Source organism: Silene latifolia, chromosome X, assembly GCF_048544455.1.
Source record: "Silene latifolia isolate original U9 population chromosome X, ASM4854445v1, whole genome shotgun sequence".
Classification (NCBI taxonomy): Eukaryota; Viridiplantae; Streptophyta; class Magnoliopsida; order Caryophyllales; family Caryophyllaceae; genus Silene; species Silene latifolia.
This window is the reverse complement of record NC_133537.1, coordinates 3,441,259-3,462,318: the sequence shown is the minus strand read 5'-3', so window position 1 is coordinate 3,462,318 and position 21,060 is coordinate 3,441,259. Positions and strand designations below refer to the sequence as shown.

The 21,060-nt window shown below is 36.0% G+C and overlaps 2 protein-coding genes and 1 long non-coding RNA gene across 6 annotated transcripts; 2 read left to right on the top strand and 1 right to left on the bottom strand.

The window, feature by feature from the left end:
- Window positions 1–911: 911 nt before the first annotated feature.
- LOC141623119 (uncharacterized) lies at window positions 912–1,766 on the top strand. Its single transcript, XM_074439188.1, has one exon. The coding sequence runs from the start codon at window positions 912–914 to the stop codon at window positions 1,764–1,766; it is 855 nt and encodes a 284-aa protein (XP_074295289.1).
- A 4,122-nt stretch (window positions 1,767–5,888) lies between these two features.
- LOC141622297 (homeobox-leucine zipper protein ATHB-5-like) lies at window positions 5,889–20,236 on the bottom strand. 4 transcript variants are annotated; one of them, XM_074438348.1, is made up of 7 exons: window positions 20,100–20,236; window positions 16,405–16,498; window positions 13,783–13,849; window positions 13,656–13,694; window positions 12,704–12,741; window positions 7,285–7,631; window positions 5,889–6,695 (listed from the first exon to the last, which is right to left on the bottom strand). In XM_074438348.1, exons 6-7 carry the CDS (start codon window positions 7,621–7,623, stop codon window positions 6,189–6,191), a joined length of 846 nt encoding a protein of 281 aa, XP_074294449.1. In that variant the 5' UTR covers window positions 7,624–7,631; window positions 12,704–12,741; window positions 13,656–13,694; window positions 13,783–13,849; window positions 16,405–16,498; window positions 20,100–20,236; the 3' UTR covers window positions 5,889–6,188. The 4 variants fall into 4 exon arrangements, with proteins under 4 accessions (XP_074294449.1, XP_074294448.1, XP_074294450.1 ...); XM_074438347.1 differs by lacking the exons at window positions 12,704–12,741; window positions 13,656–13,694 and having other exon boundaries at window positions 7,285–7,668; window positions 13,753–13,849; XM_074438349.1 differs by lacking the exons at window positions 13,656–13,694; window positions 13,783–13,849; window positions 16,405–16,498; window positions 20,100–20,236 and having other exon boundaries at window positions 12,704–12,747.
- Window positions 17,323–18,932, top strand: LOC141622299 (uncharacterized). The gene is made up of 3 exons (XR_012532926.1): window positions 17,323–17,973; window positions 18,357–18,413; window positions 18,531–18,932. It is a non-coding gene; the product is annotated as an uncharacterized LOC141622299 (long non-coding RNA).
- Window positions 20,237–21,060: the final 824 nt, after the last annotated feature.

Genomic DNA, 21,060 nt, shown 5'->3' with positions numbered 1-21,060 from the left:
CATTCTTCTCTCTTCGGCTGGTAAATTGACTCTTATTAGTTACATTACTGTCTTCGCTATCTCTTTTCTCTCTATCGGTATTTCGTATACCGGTAAGTGTAACATCAAAACTTCAGTCTCTGATGGTGCATTTTTGGTGGAGTGGAACTAGAATTAATAAGTCTGTTCATTGGTGTAGTAAAGATTTCCTTAGTAGGCCTGTGGGAGAAGGGGGCCTTGGACTTCGTAATATTGGTTGCTTTAACCAAGCTCTTCTTGCCAAATCTGCGTGGAGAATCTTATGTGTTCCAGGAAGCCTTATCGGTAAAGTTATTGGTCCCAAGCTTGGTGTTCAAGATGATATGTTATTCCAGACACGTTGGAAGGCTCCCCAAGCATCGTCTTGGGCTCTTAAAAGCCTTGTTTGGGGATCCGATCTTATCTACAATAATATTGCTTGGACTATTGGATCTTCTTCTCGTCTTAATGCTTGGAAGAGCAAATGGATAGAGGGTGATAGTCTTCATGATCTTTGTGGGGAGCTTTGTGATGCTCCTACGATCTGCGTTATTGGTTGGTGACCTTCATGATAGTCATAGGAGGTGGGACCTCTCTTCTCTTGGTTTCGATCCGGGTGAGGGAGTTGCAAAGAAAATCCTCGCAACTTATATCCCGTGTCAACCCTCGGATGACTCCTTCTATTGGAAATTCTCTAAACATGGTGCTTTCACCGTCAAGTCGGGATACTATGTCGCTTTATGGCCTTAACCAATGGTCCTACCTCATTGCGATCTTTCTAGAATGTCCGCAACTATTGTGGCTTTTTGCGGATCTAAGCTCGGAAGTTGCCTATCTCTAACAAACTAAAGGTGTTCTTATGGAAATTTATGGCTAATGCCCTTCCAAAGTGGGTTAAATTCCTTAGACGAAAAATGAATTGGCGATCCTCCTGCTCTCTTTGTGATAGCTCGTCTCCTTGTGTGGAATCTATTTCTCACCTTTTTAGAGATTGTAGCTTTGCAAAGGCTCTATGGTTTGGCTGCCCTTTAGGTCTTAAAATCACGGGAGGAGTGGACATTGATGCTAGGGTTTGGGTCATTAACTGGGTTACTTATTTCCTAAGTGGCCCAGATCCTAACTCCCTCATTTTCCCCCTAATCGCTACCCTATGGAGAATATGGTGTAGCAGGAATGATATGGTCTTCAAGAATCGTCGCCCTTGGCCTATGAGTGTTCTTCTCTCTATTCTTGGTGACATTCAGTGTATGAAGGAGGTTGTGTGCAATAAGGATGCTAGCCTCCTTAGAGCGTCCTTGATGGACTCCTCCACTGATTTTGGGTTAGCTAAGAGGATTAGAAACTCCTTCCCCTTTTGGATTGTTGGTGGACCTGGGTGCGGAAATGTTTGGACCGTCAAGTGTGATGCTGCTTGGAAGGATGATAGAAGTGCTGGCTTGGGGTGGTGTTTATTGGATGGTAATGGGATCTTAAGGAATACTGCTCACGCTCGTTCGTTTGCCTCTTCTGCCCTGCAGGCCGAAGGATATGCAGCTATCATGGCGCTTAAATGGGCCTTGGACGAGGGGTACCTTCATGTTCGACTTGTTACGGATTGTCTTAACTTGGTTTTGCAGGCTGCGGGAGCAGAGAAGCCAATTGCATCTATCAACTGTATTATCCATGACATTAAGTCTATTGCGTCTCATTTTCATTGTTGCTCTCTTAGTTTCTGTCCTAGGGGAGTGAATAGGATAGCTCATAATCTTGCTCAGGAAGCTCTTATGTAAGCTATACTATTTGTTGTTGTCAAAAAAAAAAAAAAATTGTAACTCTGATTATGAGTACCATTCTTCATAAACGACATATAAACCTTGTGACCGAAAATGAACAATGAAAATGCTGCGTGAAAAAACAGAAGCATGCTACCCCATATGCCAACTACCTTAGTATCAAAGTATTTACAAAGTAATTAATATAGTAATAATGTAGTGAGTTAATGACTTTATAATACACTTAGACCATCCCCAAGCAAAAGGTCGACTTAATCGGGTCAATTAGAATTTTACTCTTAATCACTCCTTATTAACTTGACCCATGTTCACCCTCCCAAGCAAAAGGTCACTACCTGGGTCAATTAATCCAATCATTTTCCACTTTCTAACATTTCCAATCATTTTCTACCATCTACCCCACTAAAACCTCTCTCTTACTTTTTTTCAATTATTATTTACTAACTAATTATACACAAATTTTTATTGTAATTTAAAAAAAATAAAAGTACTCCAATATATTAAACATTAATTTAATAACGTACACTTCGGAAAAAAATTATTAAATAACAAAGTTAAAATTTAATAATCGAAAAGCTGATTTCATTGACAATAAAAAAACCGCATATATAATTAAAAAAACCGCATACATAATTTGAGCAATTAAAAAAAGCCGCATACATTAAAAAAACCGTATACATAATTAAAAAAACCGCATACATAATTAAAAAAGCCGCATACATTAAAAAAACCGCATACTCTTTGTACTTTTAATGTTAATATACTAATTTTCTTTTTTTTATTGAATTTTAAATATTGTAACCAATTACAATTTGACACATGTAAGGTCAATTGTTGGGTCAATTTGAGCAAGTAAAGGTCACCAATTGACCTCTTCTCACCTTTTCAACCCTTGGGTCATCTTAATCTTTTGCTTAAATGTGGATTAAGGTGACCTTTCACCAATTGACCCCCCCAATTGACCTTGCTTGGGGGTGGTCTTATGAGTTAACCAATAAGCTAGCTAAACAATGATTAATTGACAAAATATTAGGGACAATAATGACAGTGTGACAGTGTCACAGGCCAAAGTTTATACTTATTATAATAACGTTACGTGATGTATGTGATTGGACAATTACGCAAGGCAAGCTTAAAGAATCTTTGTGATCAAGTTTTCCAACTTGCATAATCAATAACAATTAGTCTTATTGTAGACGGATATATCTGTGTAAAAATGTAAACGGGTCAAATATGTCACCACTTTCATAATAAGATAACTCCCATCATCCCACTTGTTGTCTGTCTTATTAAGAAGTCTTGTGGTAACATATTTGATCCGTCTACAATTTTAGACGGATAGTATCCGTTTAAAGTGAGGATTTGTGAATAAACAATTAAAACAATGTAACCAAATCTTGTAATTTATACTATGTGCGAATATCCTTGTGTTGATTCGTGAAGTTATTGCAACCATTTGTTTTTTCATGATGGATAGGTTTGAATCACAAATTGGCCTTTTTAAGTAATACTTGTATTACCGATGGAATATGTCTTGTTTAAGATAGAGATATTAGTTTTTTCTGCGCAATGGATTGAAATATTATCACATGGTAATATTTTTGGTATTTCTGAGAAAATTTATCTTGTCATTTGGTATCTATTTGATCTGTTCGGTATCTAAAACGAATACCTCCATCACAAACAAGAGTGTACCTTATGTATGCGCCTCTTTTATACTACAATAATTAATTGTTTATTTTAATTGAAATACTGAATAAGAAAGAGAAATTACGTTTATATGAAGAAAGTGAGTGGAACTTTGTCTAATTTAGTTTTAATGCAAGTATGTATACACATTATCTGCAAAGTTAAATTGTATCTTGTCACACATCTTTAAGGTTAAAGACCCAATATTGAGATTGGATGATATTATCATTAGTCTTGTAAGTTTTTTTTTTTTTTTTTTTTTTTTTTTTTTTTTTAATCTTTTTTCGTACAAATATTCATAACCGATGCTTATAATTCATATTACCAAAAATGTGTCCAAAATCACGGAATTATATATATCAAAATGAATTACTCTTATCAGCTTAAATGGTCCTTTATATATTTTCCTAAGAAAAAACATAAATTAATGTGTTGAATTAGAGAGCGTAAATCAACATCACCGTCGGAAACAAGCTCCCGGCTGCAAACGCCGGAAGCCAACTATAGTAGACTAGTGACCCAAAGACAACGACGAGTGGATACCCATTTTTCAAAGCAGGGCCCACAACACATGCCCCTCTCACCAATCACAATCACCATTTTTTTTTTGTAAAGAAGGTGAAAGAAGGAATCAAATAAATGGTGTAAATTATTGGTAGTGACAGCTTTTATAAGTTTTTAGTGTACTCCCTAGATTACCGGGCACTCCATCCAACCCTTTGATATTATTAGCACAAAATCTCATTTGTGACGGCATGTATCCGTCACTTTGAAGTGACGGATACCATTTTCCCTCACAAATGACCCAAATAGAGGAGAGAGGGAAGCACATGGGGTGCCCCCACCTTGTCCTCCCTATCCGTTTTGTAAGTGGCATTATCCGTCACTTACTCCGACCCGTTTTCAGCAAGACTAACTGTATTATTAGAAGGAAAATGAGTTAGTCTGGCGCCTAATTTGGAACACAAAATCTCATATTGAAGACGTGAAAACGGATAGTGTCCCTCTCACAAAATGCAAATGGATAGTGCAAGTGAAGAGGAAATGGATACCCCCACTTACCCTCCCACTTGCATTTTGTGAGAGAGCCACTATCCGTCTTCAGCTTGTGACGGATAGTGGCGTCTTCAATGAGACGAACTGAATTTGGAATTAGGCGCCACCCTCTTACATGTAATAAGTGGGGATCCCAATAATAATGGGTGCATCACACGTAATATATGGGAACCCCAATAATAATGGGTGGATATGGGAAGGTGGCGTCGTATCATTATTAACACAAACTATAGAATAATATAAGCGTAGTAAGACGGTTCTTTGATTGGTTATATAAAGTATAACGATCTTATGCAATAGTTATTATTAGATGAATGTATTTAGTTGTCAACGAAATACTCCGAGCTAGGGCCTAGGAGTAGTAAATGAAATGGCAGAGTCACGATTAAGGGGGGGCGAGATAGTAGTAACACTAAATCTCATTGAAGACCGTTTCTTCTCACAAAATACCCATTGAAAGGTGAGTGGGAAGCACATGGGGGGTGCCCCATCTTATCCCCTCTCCTTTTTTGTGAGAGGTCTTCAGCTTGTGACGGGATTAGCCCGTCACAAGCAAGACGCTTTGTAGTAGTAAAGGGGCCATGAACTTACTATAACGTACTCCGTAAGACTAAACTAGAAAAAAGATTGAAATTTTTAAAGTCTTTTTGAATTTTCCTTATATCATAACCTGTTCGCCTTTATTGAAATGTATTACCCTGTTGAGTTAAAATATTGACTCTGTTAGTATTGATTGCGCGACACCGCCATGTTTAGACAAAAATACTCCTAGCACGAAATTGGAGCAGCACTTGTACTCCCTCCGCAACTGTTTTCACCCCATTTTAATAAAATACTCCGTAATTCCTTATATATTAGAAAAATGGAGTAAAAACGGAGGAATAAAGCGAACATGTAAGTTGTGGGTATTTTGGAAGCAGCGTTAACACAAAACACAAAATTGGTGTCACACACACATACATTGCAACATTGATACATGTGGTGATGTGGGAGAGCTTTTATGTATGGAGAATATTCAATCATTTCAGCTCGTCTTTTAAAGCTCTCTTCTTCTTTAATCATCATTTTCCTTTTATATTGTCTTAATGTCACACCTTTTATAGGGGAATTTGCTACATTAACCATTATACCCTGGTATCCACCTTCAACAAGCTCAATCCAATTCAACTCGACTTTTCATTATTTTGTTACTCGTATATATTATTGACGTCCATGTGAAAAAACAAGTTAGAAAGATTAAGAGGCTAAGAGCCTATCTAGTGCGAATTCCGGTGCATGTCCCAAATTAGTAATGAATCACTGTGTTAAACCTTCTGGAGTTCAAATAGTCGCGTATTATGAGTTTAACATTTCACGTTATTTAACCTCGAGAAGTTCAAATAGTCGAATATTATGATGTTACTTCTGTTATGCACGAGAGATACTAAACGAGTGTTTAACCAACAAGAGAACCGTCTCCCACGGTAAGACGCCCTAATTTTATAATTTGTGATCAGCAGTATGGATGGCAGAGCATTGTCTACAGACCAAAGTGCATCATCTGATACTGCTCAAACTCCAAGAACCTCCATTTTCCTTGGGAACTACACTTCAGGATGTTTGTGTTTTGTCTTCTGTCTCATTGAATTCCTCGAAATCCGCAATATCGTAAATTTCAGCAACGATAGGTTAACATCAAGTCCACTGATCAGGGCAATCCCAGTGGAGTGTAGGAGCTGCTTCATCAGAGAAGAAGTTGCATGTTTCTTCTCCACTGAAAAAATTGTGTTCCTCCAATTTCACAAATTGAGGATGATATAAATTACTTGTATCATTACGGGTACTTCCTAAACGTTCTGATCTCGAGTCTGTGATGCTAAAGCATTCGGTTGATGTTGATTTCGGAGACATCAGTAATAGCTGCTGTGCATTCTGGCCAAACTCGCTACCAAATGAGGATGCATTTAGCCTGTGACTGTCTTCGTTCAAGATTGCACTTGAATCGCTTTCTGATGGTCCGTCTTTGAAATCTTCTACCCCTTCTTGGTTCGTGTACACCAGTGCATCATCTGATCCTGCACTTAAAGATGGTCGCGGGGAAATTGGTTCTATTCCTTTGGTATTGTTCATCGGAGCTTCTTCTTCGACACATTTGTTGCTCTCTGTGTTCTCTTCATTCAGTTTTGAATTTAGCTCTTTGATCTGTATCAATATCACAGTATACAACATCAGAGCCTTAATCCCAAAATAATTTGGGGTCGGCTGACATAAATCATCCTTTAGAACCGTCAAAGAGTAAACGCACACCTCAAAAAGCGAAAAAAATAGAAAAGAAAAATTGAAAAACAGAAGGATTTCTTTCATGTGCAAGTCTTGCTGAAGACGGGTCAGAGCAAGTGACGGGTAATGCCACTCATAAAACGGATAGGGGGAACAAGGTGGGAGCACCCCCATGTGCTTCCCTCTCTCCCCTCTATTTGGGTCATTTATGAGAGAAAATGGTATACGTCACTCCAAATTGACGGATACGTGCCGTCTTCAATGATATTTTGTGTTCTTTCATAAAAAGCCAAGTAAACTCAAGTGTCTCGAATGACTGGTACTACTGTAAGTTCCAAGCTAATAGCTCATCGTAAACCCATTTAGGGCTCGTTCTTTTAGACGGAAATCGTCTAAATTAAACTGAATTACTGAATAAAATGAACCCAACAGAAATAAGTCCAAAAGAACAAGGCATTATAGACTCTGATTTCTTCCAAAACAAAAGTTATGATAGTAAGAGCAAGCTTACCTCCTTAAGAAGGGAATCTCTGTCATGCTGTAATGACTCATAATTATGCTTAAGACAATCAAAGTTGGCCTTAAGAACACCATAATCTCTTTCCAACTGTTTAGTCTTCCACCGGGCTCGCCGGTTTTGGAACCAAACAGCAACTTGTCTAGGCTGCAAACCCAACTCTTGAGCGAGCTTGACCTTCCTCTCTGGCTCAAGCTTGTTTTCCACTTCAAAATTCTTCTCTAAAGCCTTAACTTGTTCGACGCTTAGCCGTCGCTTTTTGTTCCCGGATTCTTCTAAGCACCCTTCTTCGTCAAGACCATCCAGCATTGATTGGTACTCTCTGCTGTACATATGTTCCTCTGCATCATTCATCAAACCATAATTCAATCACACAGTCTAACAACAATAACGACATTCCCCACTAGTGCCTTAATAACTCCCCAATAAAGGGTGTCGGATGTATACAGTCTTATCACTGGACACTGTGTTAACATTACAAAGCGATTTTCTTTGAATGACCCAAGAGGCCAAGATGTAAATTGTGTCAAGAAGTGCATTGAAAGACGGCTATTTTGCAATTGAAAGACACGCAACTACTTTAGCGAGTCATTTTGCTTTATTCTATCAATAATATAGTACAAGTGAACCAACAAAATTTCTTGTTTAAGACCGTCTTAACTTAAGCCGGCTCTCACATTCGATTAAAATAGAGGTGGAAATAAAAGAAGGTTGTGAAAGCTCTTTAAGTTAAGACGGTATTAAGCCAGACCAACGGGTGAAACCGTGAAACAAAAATGAAACTTTATAAGAAGAAAGTTGAAGACTTTATGTATGAGTGCATGATTTACAAAGATGGAAACCTGATGCAGGGCACATGGAGATGAGGGCACCAAGAGAATCTGAACTACAAAGTCTCTTCATTATTCTACAATAATCTCTCTTTTTGTTCGTCAAAGTTTTTTGTTAAAACATTTGAGTTTACAGTCCCTTTTAAGTTAAATTTTTTCTTGTTTTTCAAAAGGTTCTTACTTGGAAGACATGGAAGTAGTAAAAGTCCCAAGTAAGAAATTACAGCTAGTGTAATGTACTATAGGAGTTATCTTGCTACTTCAACACAAGGTAAAAGAAAATATTACTCTATAAAATTCTAATTCTAAAAAAAAAAAATGTAGGAGAAAATATTTCTAAAAAGTTTGTTTCTTTAGGTTGGAGAAAAGAGAGGGTTGCCAAAAATAATGCAGAAGACCAAGTTTATAACCTACTAAGACTATGTTTATAGGTTGGGCTAAGTAGGTCTAGGTCTTGAATAAGGACAAATAAATAACAAATAAAAAAAGGAGAAAGAAATTAAAATTTTGGAACACCTTTGAAGAAACACGGTCCAAGTGGTCTAATTTGGACCTCCTAGACCACTTTGAAGACCTTGTTTGAAGTAGACAAAAAAAAAATGAAAACCAATAGAATTATGACACGCAGGAGTAGAGTAAATGTGTAGGAGTAGTTTTTGCAGGCAAGAGTAGATGGGTAGGAGTAATGAGTAGGAGACTAGGAGTAGCTGTAATTTTAAACGAGTATTTTCTTCTTAATTTATAATAACGACTATATTTTACACAAGTAATTTATATTAAAAAAAAAAAGTTTACCAACAGTTATATTTTTTCACCCCCTATAAAAAGAGACCAAATTTGATATTTTTTGGATATAATTTATATGTTTATTTTTCGTATTTTTTTCTCTAGAAAACTTAATTCATACTAATCGTAAATATTTTTTATCACTATTATCAAAATAAATTTATGATGTAAGGATTTTATAATAAAATATATGTGATGTTAAGTAGGTTAAGGGAGGTCTTGATAAAATAGCAAAATCAAGAACAAGGTCTTGCAAGTAGGTTAAGTAATATATATTAATATTTTAATGTTAGAACTAGGTCTAAGTAGGGCTGCAAGAACAGCTGATAAACATGGTCTAAGAGACAGATCAGTGTCATAAAATAAACCCAACTAGGGTTAGTGAGAATGGTTAGAATTTTACTAGGGTTAGGTGGTATGGGTTTTTGGAAATGAAATGTGATTCAAATTGGAGTTAAATGCAATTTGTATGACTGGCTATAGCAGGTGGGAGACTGGGAGCTGCGTGTTTAGGTGAGAACAGAAGATATTTTTTGGGTATAAGTTTTTGGTTAAGATCGTTTTAAGTTCATACGTATTGATATTTGATTTAAATAAGAAATACTTTATCCTATCCAAATCAAAGGTAGCAGTTGTTTTATCACACTTGACACGTTTTGCAACGTGAATATCTTTAGTTACACATTATTAAAAATTATAAAAAATTGATATTCTTATAGCATTCAATCAAACAAGATCTCACATGACTATATTTTGTCTTATAAATTAAGAATAATACTCCCTCCCAGTCACTATATTGTTCCCATTTGATATGGACACAATACTTAAGGAAAAGTATTAAAATAGGAGTAAAAGAGTTGTGTGGGGTTGGTGATATGAGAGAGGGATGAATTATTAGTAGTTAAATAAAGAATTGTGGGGCCAAAACATAAAGGAAAGTAATAAAATAGGAATAAAAGAGTTGTGTGGGGTTTGGTGATAGGGGAGAAGAATGAATAAAATAAGAGTAAAAGTTACCAAAAAAGGAAATGAGAACATTAGTTGAATAATCCGTTTCGGGAAAGTGGAAACATTATAGTGATTGAGAGGGAGTATCAAAGTTTCCCTACAACTATGAATAGTGCCAAAAAGCAAGGGTTACCTTTGGTTTGGATGAGAGAAAGTAAGTAATAGGGTTTATCAGAGGTTTTGATTTAAGACGGTTTTCCGTGAGACCTAGTATTTTTTGGGTTAATATTTGAATAGTAGGGGTAATTCAGATTCATAAGACATGGGACCAAAGTTTGCCGGTGTTTTGGCCGGTGTGAGTGGTAAGGGCTCTTATCTCTTAAATAAGTGGTTAAGGGTTCGATTCCTGACTTTTGCGAATGAAAAAGGCAAACTTGAGAGGGGTCAACCCATTAAATTGTCTTCAGTACCCTGAAGGAGATTGCCCCGGCTATCAGTAGAAATACTCCTTATTAAAAAAAAAAAAAAAAAAGAAAAGAAAAAAAATTAAGGAAGACATGGGAAATGAAAGAAAATTGAGCAGTTGAAACGGCTAACATGACTAGGCTAAAGCCACAGAATCAAAGATTTGGGTTCGTCAGCGTATCCTGATAGTAAACAAACGGCGGACGGTGGCAGGCCATTTGTAAGAAAATACTCATATCGAGTAAGACGATTTCACATGATTTGAAGTATAATAAATTTGAAATTAACATTATTAAAAGTTAATAACGGCATCTTTTTCATAAGATTTTTTATTTTCACTTTCAGTTCACTTTATTACTCCCCAAATTAAATTAGCTAAGTTCAATTTTTTTTTTTTAACACAAATTCTCATAAATTCTCATTTGTGACGGCCGATATCCGTCACAAGCTTGTGACGGGTCAAGTAAAACCCACATGGATAAATAAGACAAATCATTTGTAATTTTCTAGGCACTTTAATATTTGTCTTATCTACCCATGTAGGTGATACTTGACCGTCACAAGTTTGGGACTGATATACCCGACACAAAGGACACTCATTATTTTTTTAATGGTTCAGTATTGTCCGGTATAGTCCACCTAAGGTCGAAAGAACAATGCCCAACATATGACAATGGGTTACTTCCTCCATTCAACTCCACTCTACCACTTTTTTTTTCACGTTTGCCAACGCGTATTTTACGCGTTAAATATCGTTAGCTACGTATTTGCAAAAAATATAAAAGTTAGATATTTTTAATATACTCGTAAAGACGAATCAAACAAGATCCCACATAAATATATTTTCACTTACGTATCGAGAGAAAATCGAAATTGAACACACGATTGTGAATAGTGTACAAAAGTGAAATAGGTAGAGTAGAGTTGAATAGAGGAAGTATTAGATAAAATAGTCACTATCAATATAAAAAAAAAAAAAAATTAAAAAAACAGAACACAACCCGGAGGAAAAAATGATTTCACAATATATTTCATAAATCCATCTAACACAAAAATTATTACTCCGTAATTTTGAAAGTCTTATTCCAAAGTTTACTATGTAAACTTGACCCACTACATGCCTAACCCGAAATTTAAGGTACAGTCGGATTAATGAAGCCAAATATCAATCACCATTGTTATCAAACAACTTCTCTCACATCCATTGCAATAAAACGTGGGAATTCATAAATCCAACGAATTTAAAATTTAACAACAATTATGTAGTTGTCATATTTATTGCAAAATGTAAGCGTTCTAAATTCCAAAGAAATTTCAACGTCCTCCTGCTTCCTTCTAAGTAATTGACAATTTAAATTAAATAAAATTCCTACACTATCAACCAAATGACATAATCCCTAGTCTATGAAGAATTAAAACAATTTAGGCCCTTTTCGTTTCCTCTTCTCTTTATTTCTTCTCTAACGGTTCAAATTTTATAAAAAACGATCTAATATTCTTACTTTTAAATAATGAAGTATGATGTCGAGGAGAAATATTATACTCCTTATAAAATAGAGGCATAAAATGAACTCGGAAATGATCCTTACACGAATTAAAGTTACCTAAAAGTTTTAAACATTTTTTTATCAGCTAAATTATTACATACAGGAAACAACCTATGTATCAATAATTATTTAGCTTTTCAGAATATATTTAGTCTAATATAAGTCTCACACTATCATTACTTTAACAAATTTCTACTCAAAACTTTTATTTTGCACAAATTCTTATTTAAGACACGTATATTCATCTTAAACCACGGGTTATATACAACAGATGAAACAAAAGAATGATGCAGATGGCCTAGAAAAAAAATTATCTCATCTATCTAAATGAGATGTTATTAAACCCATTTTAAACTTAAGACGTATATGTCTATCTTAAGAGAGTTCAACTGCTGATCTTGAAAAAATCATTACATACAAATCAAAAACTGCATAAAAAACATCTCAAATTATTGTTTAAGACTAGTATATCCGTCTTTTATAATAGAACGGGTCAAGCAAATGGATGAGACAAAAATCAGAATGGTTAAAAAACGCAAATTCTCCCTTGTGACGGGTACTATTCCGTCACAAACAATGTTCACATTTGTGACGGGCCAAATGTGACCACTTTTTGATAAAATGTGACCATTTTTTTTAGGGTACATTTTATGAACAGTACTTGAGTGGCTACATTTTATCAAAAAAGTGGTCACATTTACTCGTCGTAAATTGTGACCACAAGGGAGAATTGCTGGTTAAAAAATGACAAACTGATGTCTATCCGTCTTAAAGGAAATCAACGTGATGTGCAAGGACAATGGAGTGGGTAGTGCGTTAACTATAGCTTGAGCTTACCTGTCAAGAAAGGTTGTCTACAAGCACGCAAGCAGGTCCTGGTCAAATAAGCAAAATTCAACCCATCAGATAAAGGTCAGTTTGCTCAGCCTAATGTAGAAAATGCGATGAAAACGAGAGACACGAGGCTACAAGCCTACAAGTCTACAACTACTCTATATGTTTGTACAATGCATCACATTTTTATTTTAGAGGAATCCTCCATTAACAAGAAAAGTTGAAGCAAATCTTCAATATTGAGACCCCATGTTAACGAAAAGTCTATTTATCTTGTGGTTAGATAGTCGGGACCAGTGCGAAAAGAGGTAGGGGAGACAATGTAGAATACGACGGGCAATGAGGTATTGGGTATACAAAGACAATTTAAGTCGGAAAGAGATGTGTGAGAAGTCTGTAATGAGAAAAGTTCAATATCTGATGTGTTAAATTAGTAAATGAATGTGATAAGATCCAGATTTCGACTACATAAGCAAATACTAAACCACACCATTAACAACGATAACTATCCATACATACCGACAGATTTCAAATAAAACCGTCTGATGCTAAAACGTGGTAAGAGATCAACCACAAACCCTTTTCTCATTCAGTAAGACCACCTCCTGATCTTTTTTCCCACAATTTCAGACGTAAGACAGTTGATGCTCGTATCACAATTCACTTAGATTCATGAAGTTTCGGTCACCATGGGTAATGTGTAGATAGCTAGCCAATTGATATATTTCGTTGTGATCCTTGATTAAACGAGAGCATCCACGACATATCAATTGGCTAGCTAAATACTGAAAGGTTAGCGAATGCTCACTAGTCGCAAAAGGCTGTTTTAACGGATTGTGAGGTGGTAGACTGGTAGCACACCCAAGTCCACCCTCATCTAGAAACTCAAAACTTTAAGCTTGACCAGTAGCAGTGGAATAATCAAAGTCAACGTGACCGAGATTAGTTGGCTCACCTTAAGATGAGTCTGGCATTACGAGAATGTTCCAATCACCTACAGGGAAAAAACCAAAATTTTGATGGTAGTTATAATCGCAAAAGAATCATCTCACTTCAAGACCTTAACACAAAGTTCATCATACCTATTGTCTGAACGAGTATTATGCAAATCTCAACTTAGCAACCCCATATTACGAGCACCGACCATTTCTGCACAATGGTAACAAAAATATAGCCTGTGTAATTACAAAACTCAGATGGTGTATCTGAAATAGTATATGAAAGAGAAAATTCGAAAACGAAAACCTGAATAAATTCACGGAGTATTAATCTCTAATTTAAGTGACTTTAATACAAGTAGTACACTCTCAAAAAACTGATAATTATAAGCAGGACAAACCAACAATCCCATCAACAATGACATACACTACCATTACTAGTCATAAATTCCTCTATAAACAAATTGTACTAAGAAGAAGAAGCTAGTACTAACTGCTTGCAACTAGTTAATGCTACTGTAATAAAAGTCTCAGCTCGTCAAAATTAAAGAGACAACAGATTTGTAGGTCAAATCCAACTTAAAAGGATTCAAAGGCTCTGGGTTCAAGTTATAGATCAAAATCTGCAATCGAGTCTACACAAACTGCTTGCAACTCAAATCACCATCAGTGAGCCGATAAGGAAAACCAGCAAGCATTTCGAAAGTTGGTGATCTGCCCAGTAATGGATTTTATGCAGGTGTGGGTCATAACATGTAGACCTCCACCAAAATTTACTTCTAATTGGAAAAACAAAAGGACCCTAATCAGCCATTTAAAACTGACAGCGACACGTGTGAACTGGGTTCGTGGAAGTTAATGCCTAACTACTGGTCTACTGCTCACTGAAAGAGGAACTCCTGTGTTGTGAGCATGTGGAATACAGATACTCTCCTACTATGTGTAATCAAGAGAACAGAAAAAATTACGCAACATTATATCAGCGCTTCATATACTCCTAATTACTCCGGTAGGGTCAGAAGCGAAAGGCATCTTGAGAAATCCCTTTCTATTCAGCATTGCATCTACAGACAAATTCACCCTTCGCAACAAACAAAAAATCGGGGTCCCACAATCTTGTCCTACAATCAAGTCCACATGGTAATGAATAAGATTAGTACAGAGAGCAGGGGATAACTTCTACCCTTTGCATAATGACACTGAATACGGAGTATTAACTTGCTAGAGAAGAGTCGGAGACATGAAGAATCATTCTCGCTTAAGTCTTACATACAAGAAGTAGGAAGTTCACAAACATCAAAGCACCCCACTTAAAATGGTATTACGTATTGTAAACAAAAATGAGCTTCATTGAGAAATAATTCAAAAGGGTACTTTGGAAAAAGTTACAAAAAGAGAAAAATTGATCGATGTCAATGGATGTAATCAATAATTGATTAAGGTATCATGTCGTGGTTATGGTTTCAGGAACGACTTTTGCAGGTAAGAGTAACAAAGAGAAATTTGCAGCGGTGATGCCGGTGAAGATAAGCTAAGTCTAGATTCAAAACCATCAAAATGCAGTCACAATATGAAAGAATGACCAAAAGTACCATGGTAATGGAGGTAAACGACAACAACAACATTATCCCAGTGCCTCAATGGCTCCCGCAAATTGCGGGGTAAAGGGGGGTCGGATGTACGCAGCCTTACCCTTGCGTTAGCAACACAAAGAGGCTGTTTTCCGAATGACCCAAGATGAAAAATTATTTTCAAAATCGTCGGATCATTCTTCACAAAAAAGAAGCGGTAACCACTTTAGTGGTAATTTTGATTTATTCCATTATAATCCATAACCAACGACATTAAAACATAATTGTATTTTGCGGTCTGTCAAATACTGATCACAAGGTTGCAATTGAGTGACGGATTGGTCATCCAACCGCACCATAATTTGGCGGTATGGAAAAAAAATAAATGAGATCTGACATCTGACTAAAGCAGGAAATCTATCCACAATATTAAACAATACCCCATCTTTTCTTGCATCCCTCCTTTTGAGTAATTGAAAAGGATATGGAGCAACATTTATCTCCCGACGAAAATGATTATAGTAGAACCAAATCTTTTACAGATAAGCAATAATTTAGTAATGAAAAAAACCTCCAAACCGAGCCCACATATAATCATTAGCTTTATCCGAGAAGAGAGTATACATAGACAACTATACACATTGCAAACAGTCTACGTAACACTTGTTATCATCAAGTAAACAATCCAACCACCTCCATATAAATAGATATAAAAGAAACTTTGAGCTAGCCCATGATCTTGGGGAAAAGGGAAAGTAGAATATTGCCAGATAATGAGCAGGTAAGATGTCGATTTGGCGTTGATTCATCAATAAACAAAGGCACATAACAGCTACTATAACTTTTACCAGTGTGAAAGTGAGCATAAAGGCAACATTAGCTGAAAGCGAGACCGACAAGAATGAAATATTTCAACTTGATTCGGCGTCTTTCAGTTCAAACGGAAAAAAATAAAACAAAATATTGGCATTGTCTTTTTTAAAAGAGATACTACTCCCATTAACTCCATTCCCTTTCAAGCTTAACTTGCTTATTGTTTTTTTTAAATAGTACTCCGTAGACAATATCGACTAATACAAAAAAGCACCTACGAGGTGACAACCGTATACCCAAGCAACATGCTTAGACTCTTTAGCTCTCATGACTCATGGGTAATCTTATATTATCAAAATGCATAAAAGTCATAGATTCATACCTTCCAGGCAGTAATTAGTAATTAGAATCACATCCAGTACAATGTGGTAAGTCTGGTAACTGACAGCAGGTGCAAGTTGATTAGGCAAGTAGCCCTGCACAAAAACAAAAGAGTACGTATTCTTTAAGAAGTTCATGTACTATCAGACCTTTTAGTAAGGACCATGCACGAATGGAAATGTGGCAAATATGGGAAACAAGATTAGGTAAGTATCATGATCAATTACTCTTTAAAGTACATCAAGCAACATGCATGTGGGTATCTGTCATGGCCCTTATAGTAAGATCCAAAATCCCATTAATTAGCTTACTAAAAGTATATAAAGTGGCAAAAACTGAAATTAAGCAACAAATGACCAAACCATAAATTCTGATAGTGAGGCATGAAAGAACTCCAAATACCCGAACACATTATAGTCCTCCTGTGATACTCCAACCGCCTCATGAATTGGTTATTCCTAAACGAGTCATGAAAGGTACAACGAACATACCCTATCTCGACATTGGATCAAGAACGGTATAGAGGGATAAAAAACGGCTACTTCATACGGCTTATAAAGACTCAAGTGATTTTCAGAGAACCCAGTTCTAGTTCATGATTTCAGAGGTTCTGATAGCTGTTTGTTAATTTTTATCGGTGGTCGACTACCAGGACCTGTTACTGTACATAAAACATACAGGCTTTCTTTGTGAGGTAAACCAAAGCAACCAAAACAACAACAACAACAATAATAATAATAATACAGAGTAATAAGAATACAAAGTGAGAAAATGCTATGGTAGGTGTTGAGCTTTACAGACAATCGACCCCGTCAATGACGGTAGCTTTCTCTTTTCACTTTTTTTTTTTATATTTGGTGAGTGCTGTCTAAAGGCCAGGATAAAAGATAAATAAAGCAGAATCTTGCCAGACCGCCTTTTGTCAAATCTTTTTCAAGTATAAATCAACTTTTAATCAGCCTTGAAATATCCCTATCATCCCCCACAGGAGAGAGCTAACTTATAGAGGAATGTGTTTCGTGACAAACAGGTCCACGGAGCTGAATAATCAAACTGATAAAGTGAAACATTTTCCTGAATCCATAAATAGTTCATGGAACTCGACTCTCCTCAAGGGCTAATGAACTAAGACACTAATATAAGCCATCCTTGAGTCAAACTGAATAATTGCAACATATTCCGAAATAGTTCGTGGAGCTAGACTCCTCTCAAGGCACAATGCACTGAAACAGTAGTATATCAACTAAGCTTCTTTGATGACGTATCTATATGCCATAAGCATCTCTACTTCACTATATACCATAAGTCCATAGGAGCATATATTAATCTATAAGCTTCGTCCAATCAAATCTAAATATGTCACTGATGCTGGAGCAACAAGTTCAGCATAGCTCACGAGTCACTTGAGATGGTATTGTAGTCTACTGCACATATGAGACAATACTATCGATCTTATAAAGGATTACTCTTAACAATAACCACTTCTCCATTCCAGAAAACTTGAAAAAAAAATGTATCTTCCCATCCATGACTGCATGGTGTCATCCGAAAGTGAAGTCATCTAAAATCCGTAAGTACTTCTGAAAGCTTTTAAGTTTTAACCCGTCAAGATTGAAAATACAACAGAGAAAAAAAATATACCCAATTTCAAAAATATATTTAATCAGCATATCAACCCGATCAGAGAGCTAGTAAAGGTTTTCAGGCTCCTGTTTTAACTTTTAAGAGTCATCAGAAATAGTCATCACATATTCACATGTCATGACGAAGTTAAGAAAACAAGCAAGATTATTTTAAAATTATTAGGTTCAGTGTCTCTCATTTATGAGTTTAAAGAGTAAAGTTTTGAAGCCATGTTAAAATGTAAGCTAATATTATTTTGTGCCAATTAGTATGTATTCCGTAACCAGACTTCAATTATAATGTTTCCTTATCTATTTGTATTTGTATTAGGTATGTGAGAAAGCGCAAGCGCAAAGAGAGAAAGGAACCCAGATCTACTTGTATTAGGTAAGTGAGAGTCAACTAGCTCAGGTTAAACACTTAAAACTATAAGGAAATACTTAATCTGTTCATTTTCTACTAAGATTTATCCTAAACACATGTTACCTGAATCTGTCAATGCAGGCGAAAACAAATTATAAATCTTCACAGCTAGCTGCCTACAAGGTCTACTAACCGGTGCTAAACCTTGCCGGGCTATGTTTTCCTATAACCCCTCCCTGAAAAACTGTCATAAAGATTCGAGGCTCTAGCATCAGAATACCTCAGCAATTGAGGACTCCGTCATCAACCTTTCAAGTTTCAAGAGGAATGAAACTCTAGCACACACAATTGTAAAATAGAATCTCTGGTGTTAGTGTGTTACATACTTAGCTAAGTTTTCATCTATGTATTCAAGTAATGAGTCAACACTGGCTGAATCTGTGTTAAGTGGCCAAATACTGTCAACTTTGACAAATATTTTGTCATATTAAAGAAAGCATTCAAATCAACTTGATATTATTTTAAGTTTTAACTATGCCATATTACTCTGGATCAATTTTAGTTTCCAACACTACCTATATTCGAATTAATTAATGACCAAAGTTAAATTGAGATCAAGTGCATTAAAATAAAGCCTCGAGCACATATGTGAGCTATGAGTTACTTCATTGACAACAAGCTATGCTCACATTATTTGGGGGAGTCAAAGACTCATTATTCTTTGGTCTAGATTATGATGGAATAAAGCCAAATAACTCACCAAAGTGGACGCACTTCTTTTATTTGTGAAGTACCAGGCCTTAGATGCAATTCTAGACGCAATTTTCATCATGGGTCAGTTGTGTTGCTAGCACAAGAGTAAGGTTGCGTACTTCCGAACCACCATTACCCCGTAATTTGCCAAAGCCATTAAGGCAATGGGGTAATGTTGTCGTTGTTGCTCACGTTATTTGCAGGCCAAAGATTTCACACCATATCAACCTGCATCAACTACTACCCCATCATGAACAAGTTATACAACTCTCTCTGCTGGTTTTTCAATGAAACTCAGTAGCTCATTTATGTGCTCACTTCGTCTGGATCACAAACAAACCTAACCATCACTCCATATCCGATTACACTCTTGAAACTTACTCCGACAAAAAGACAACTCGGATTCCCTAATGCAATAACTAAGATCACACATATGGATAACCTTAATCACCAAGGCCGTACATCATCAATTCGTCATAAGCTCTATAGTTTTGATTCTATACAGTATCGAAAATCAAATATGTTCAAAAGCACCGTAATCTATATTCCAATTTCCATGACGGTACCAATTGAACGCTCTACTGTAATTCACTAAACCAAATTAAAACAAACTAACAAAACCCTAGACTGTTCCAAAGGGATTAATACAACAAATTCCGCACGAACAGCGAAATCAAACCAATACTCTGTACTAAACGATCGAAACATGAATAATATGCAATCAGATTATACCTTAATCAGTATCACAAAATATTACTCTTTAATTTTTTCAAAAATAAATAAAATAAACTGCGATCAATTCCCGTTACGCAACAACTATAAAGTATAAACTATATTCCACATTTCCGATAAGAAATTGCGTACAATGATACAACAAATTAGCAATTGCAATGGTAATAAACTAATGATAGAAAAGGAAATACTAGGGAATGAAGAGAATAAGAGTCAAGAGATAACCTCATAGAAAAAGGAGGAAGTTAGGAAGGCAATTAGCATGATTGCGTATATCCGACCCCCTTATCCGGTAATTTGCGAGAGCCATTGAGACGCTTCGGGAAATGTAGTTGTTGTAGACTACGGGACGGAAGACAGCGGCACCGGGAGGAGGGCGAGCGTCGTTTTGATTTTGAGTAAAAAATTTGAATAGGCGGGGGAATTTGAAGCGGGTATGATGTTTTGGGCCTAAATTCTTCGTTACTGTTTTGGGCTTTGGGGATCTCGACAGTCAATAGTCGAAATAAATGGATTTGTATTGATGGATGGGTGATGATTTGTTAGATGAATTTCCTATCTGAATCGTGGGTGGTATTGAGATTTATGCCCTGTTTGGTAAATAGCGGATTAATTTCAGCATAAGTAGATTGTAAAAGCAGATTATAAATGGCAAATTCTATCAGAAGGTTTGACTAGCATATTATAACTAGCAGAATTAATTTGAGTGTTTGGTAATTGGCAGATTACGATTAGTAGATTGTTAGTTTTCTTTGTAAAATGGAGAAAAATTTCCTATTTTACAATATGCTAACCAATATGCTAGGTAAGCAAGATATTGTAAAACAAAGATATTGACCCCAAATATGTTGTTTCAATATGCTGTTTACCAAACACTAAAATTAGCATATTGATTGGTCAAACATGCTAAAATCCTTGAATATGCTAAAAATTAGCCAATATGCCGTTTACCAAACAACGCCTTAATATTAACCTCTTGTATGCTCTAGTATAGATCTTAAGGTTATGTTCTTTTCGGCTGAAAAAAGTTGAACTGAATTTAATGGAGCTGAACTAAACTGAAGTAAGAGTTAATTTATGAAAAGGTGAGCTGAACTGAACTGAATAGAGTTAGATTGAACTAAACTGAAATTAAGTCCAAAAAAACATGGTCTACGATCTTACACAATAGAGAGTTATCAAACGG

What these genes read in the sequence shown, in the direction of transcription:
- LOC141623119 (XM_074439188.1), top strand. Translation starts at nt 912, where the DNA reads ATGAATTGGCGATCCTCCTGCTCTCTTTGTGATAGCTCGTCTCCTTGT.
- LOC141622297 (XM_074438346.1), bottom strand. Translation starts at nt 8,193, where the DNA reads ATGAAGAGACTTTGTAGTTCAGATTCTCTTGGTGCCCTCATCTCCATG. An exon ending in CTCCATGTGCCCTGCATCAG is followed by an intron (nt 7,632 to 8,132) that starts GTTTCCATCTTT and finishes TGAATGATGCAG; the next exon opens with AGGAACATATGTACAGCAGA. An exon ending in GAGATTCCCTTCTTAAGGAG is followed by an intron (nt 6,696 to 7,284) that starts GTAAGCTTGCTC and finishes ATATTGATACAG; the next exon opens with ATCAAAGAGCTAAATTCAAA.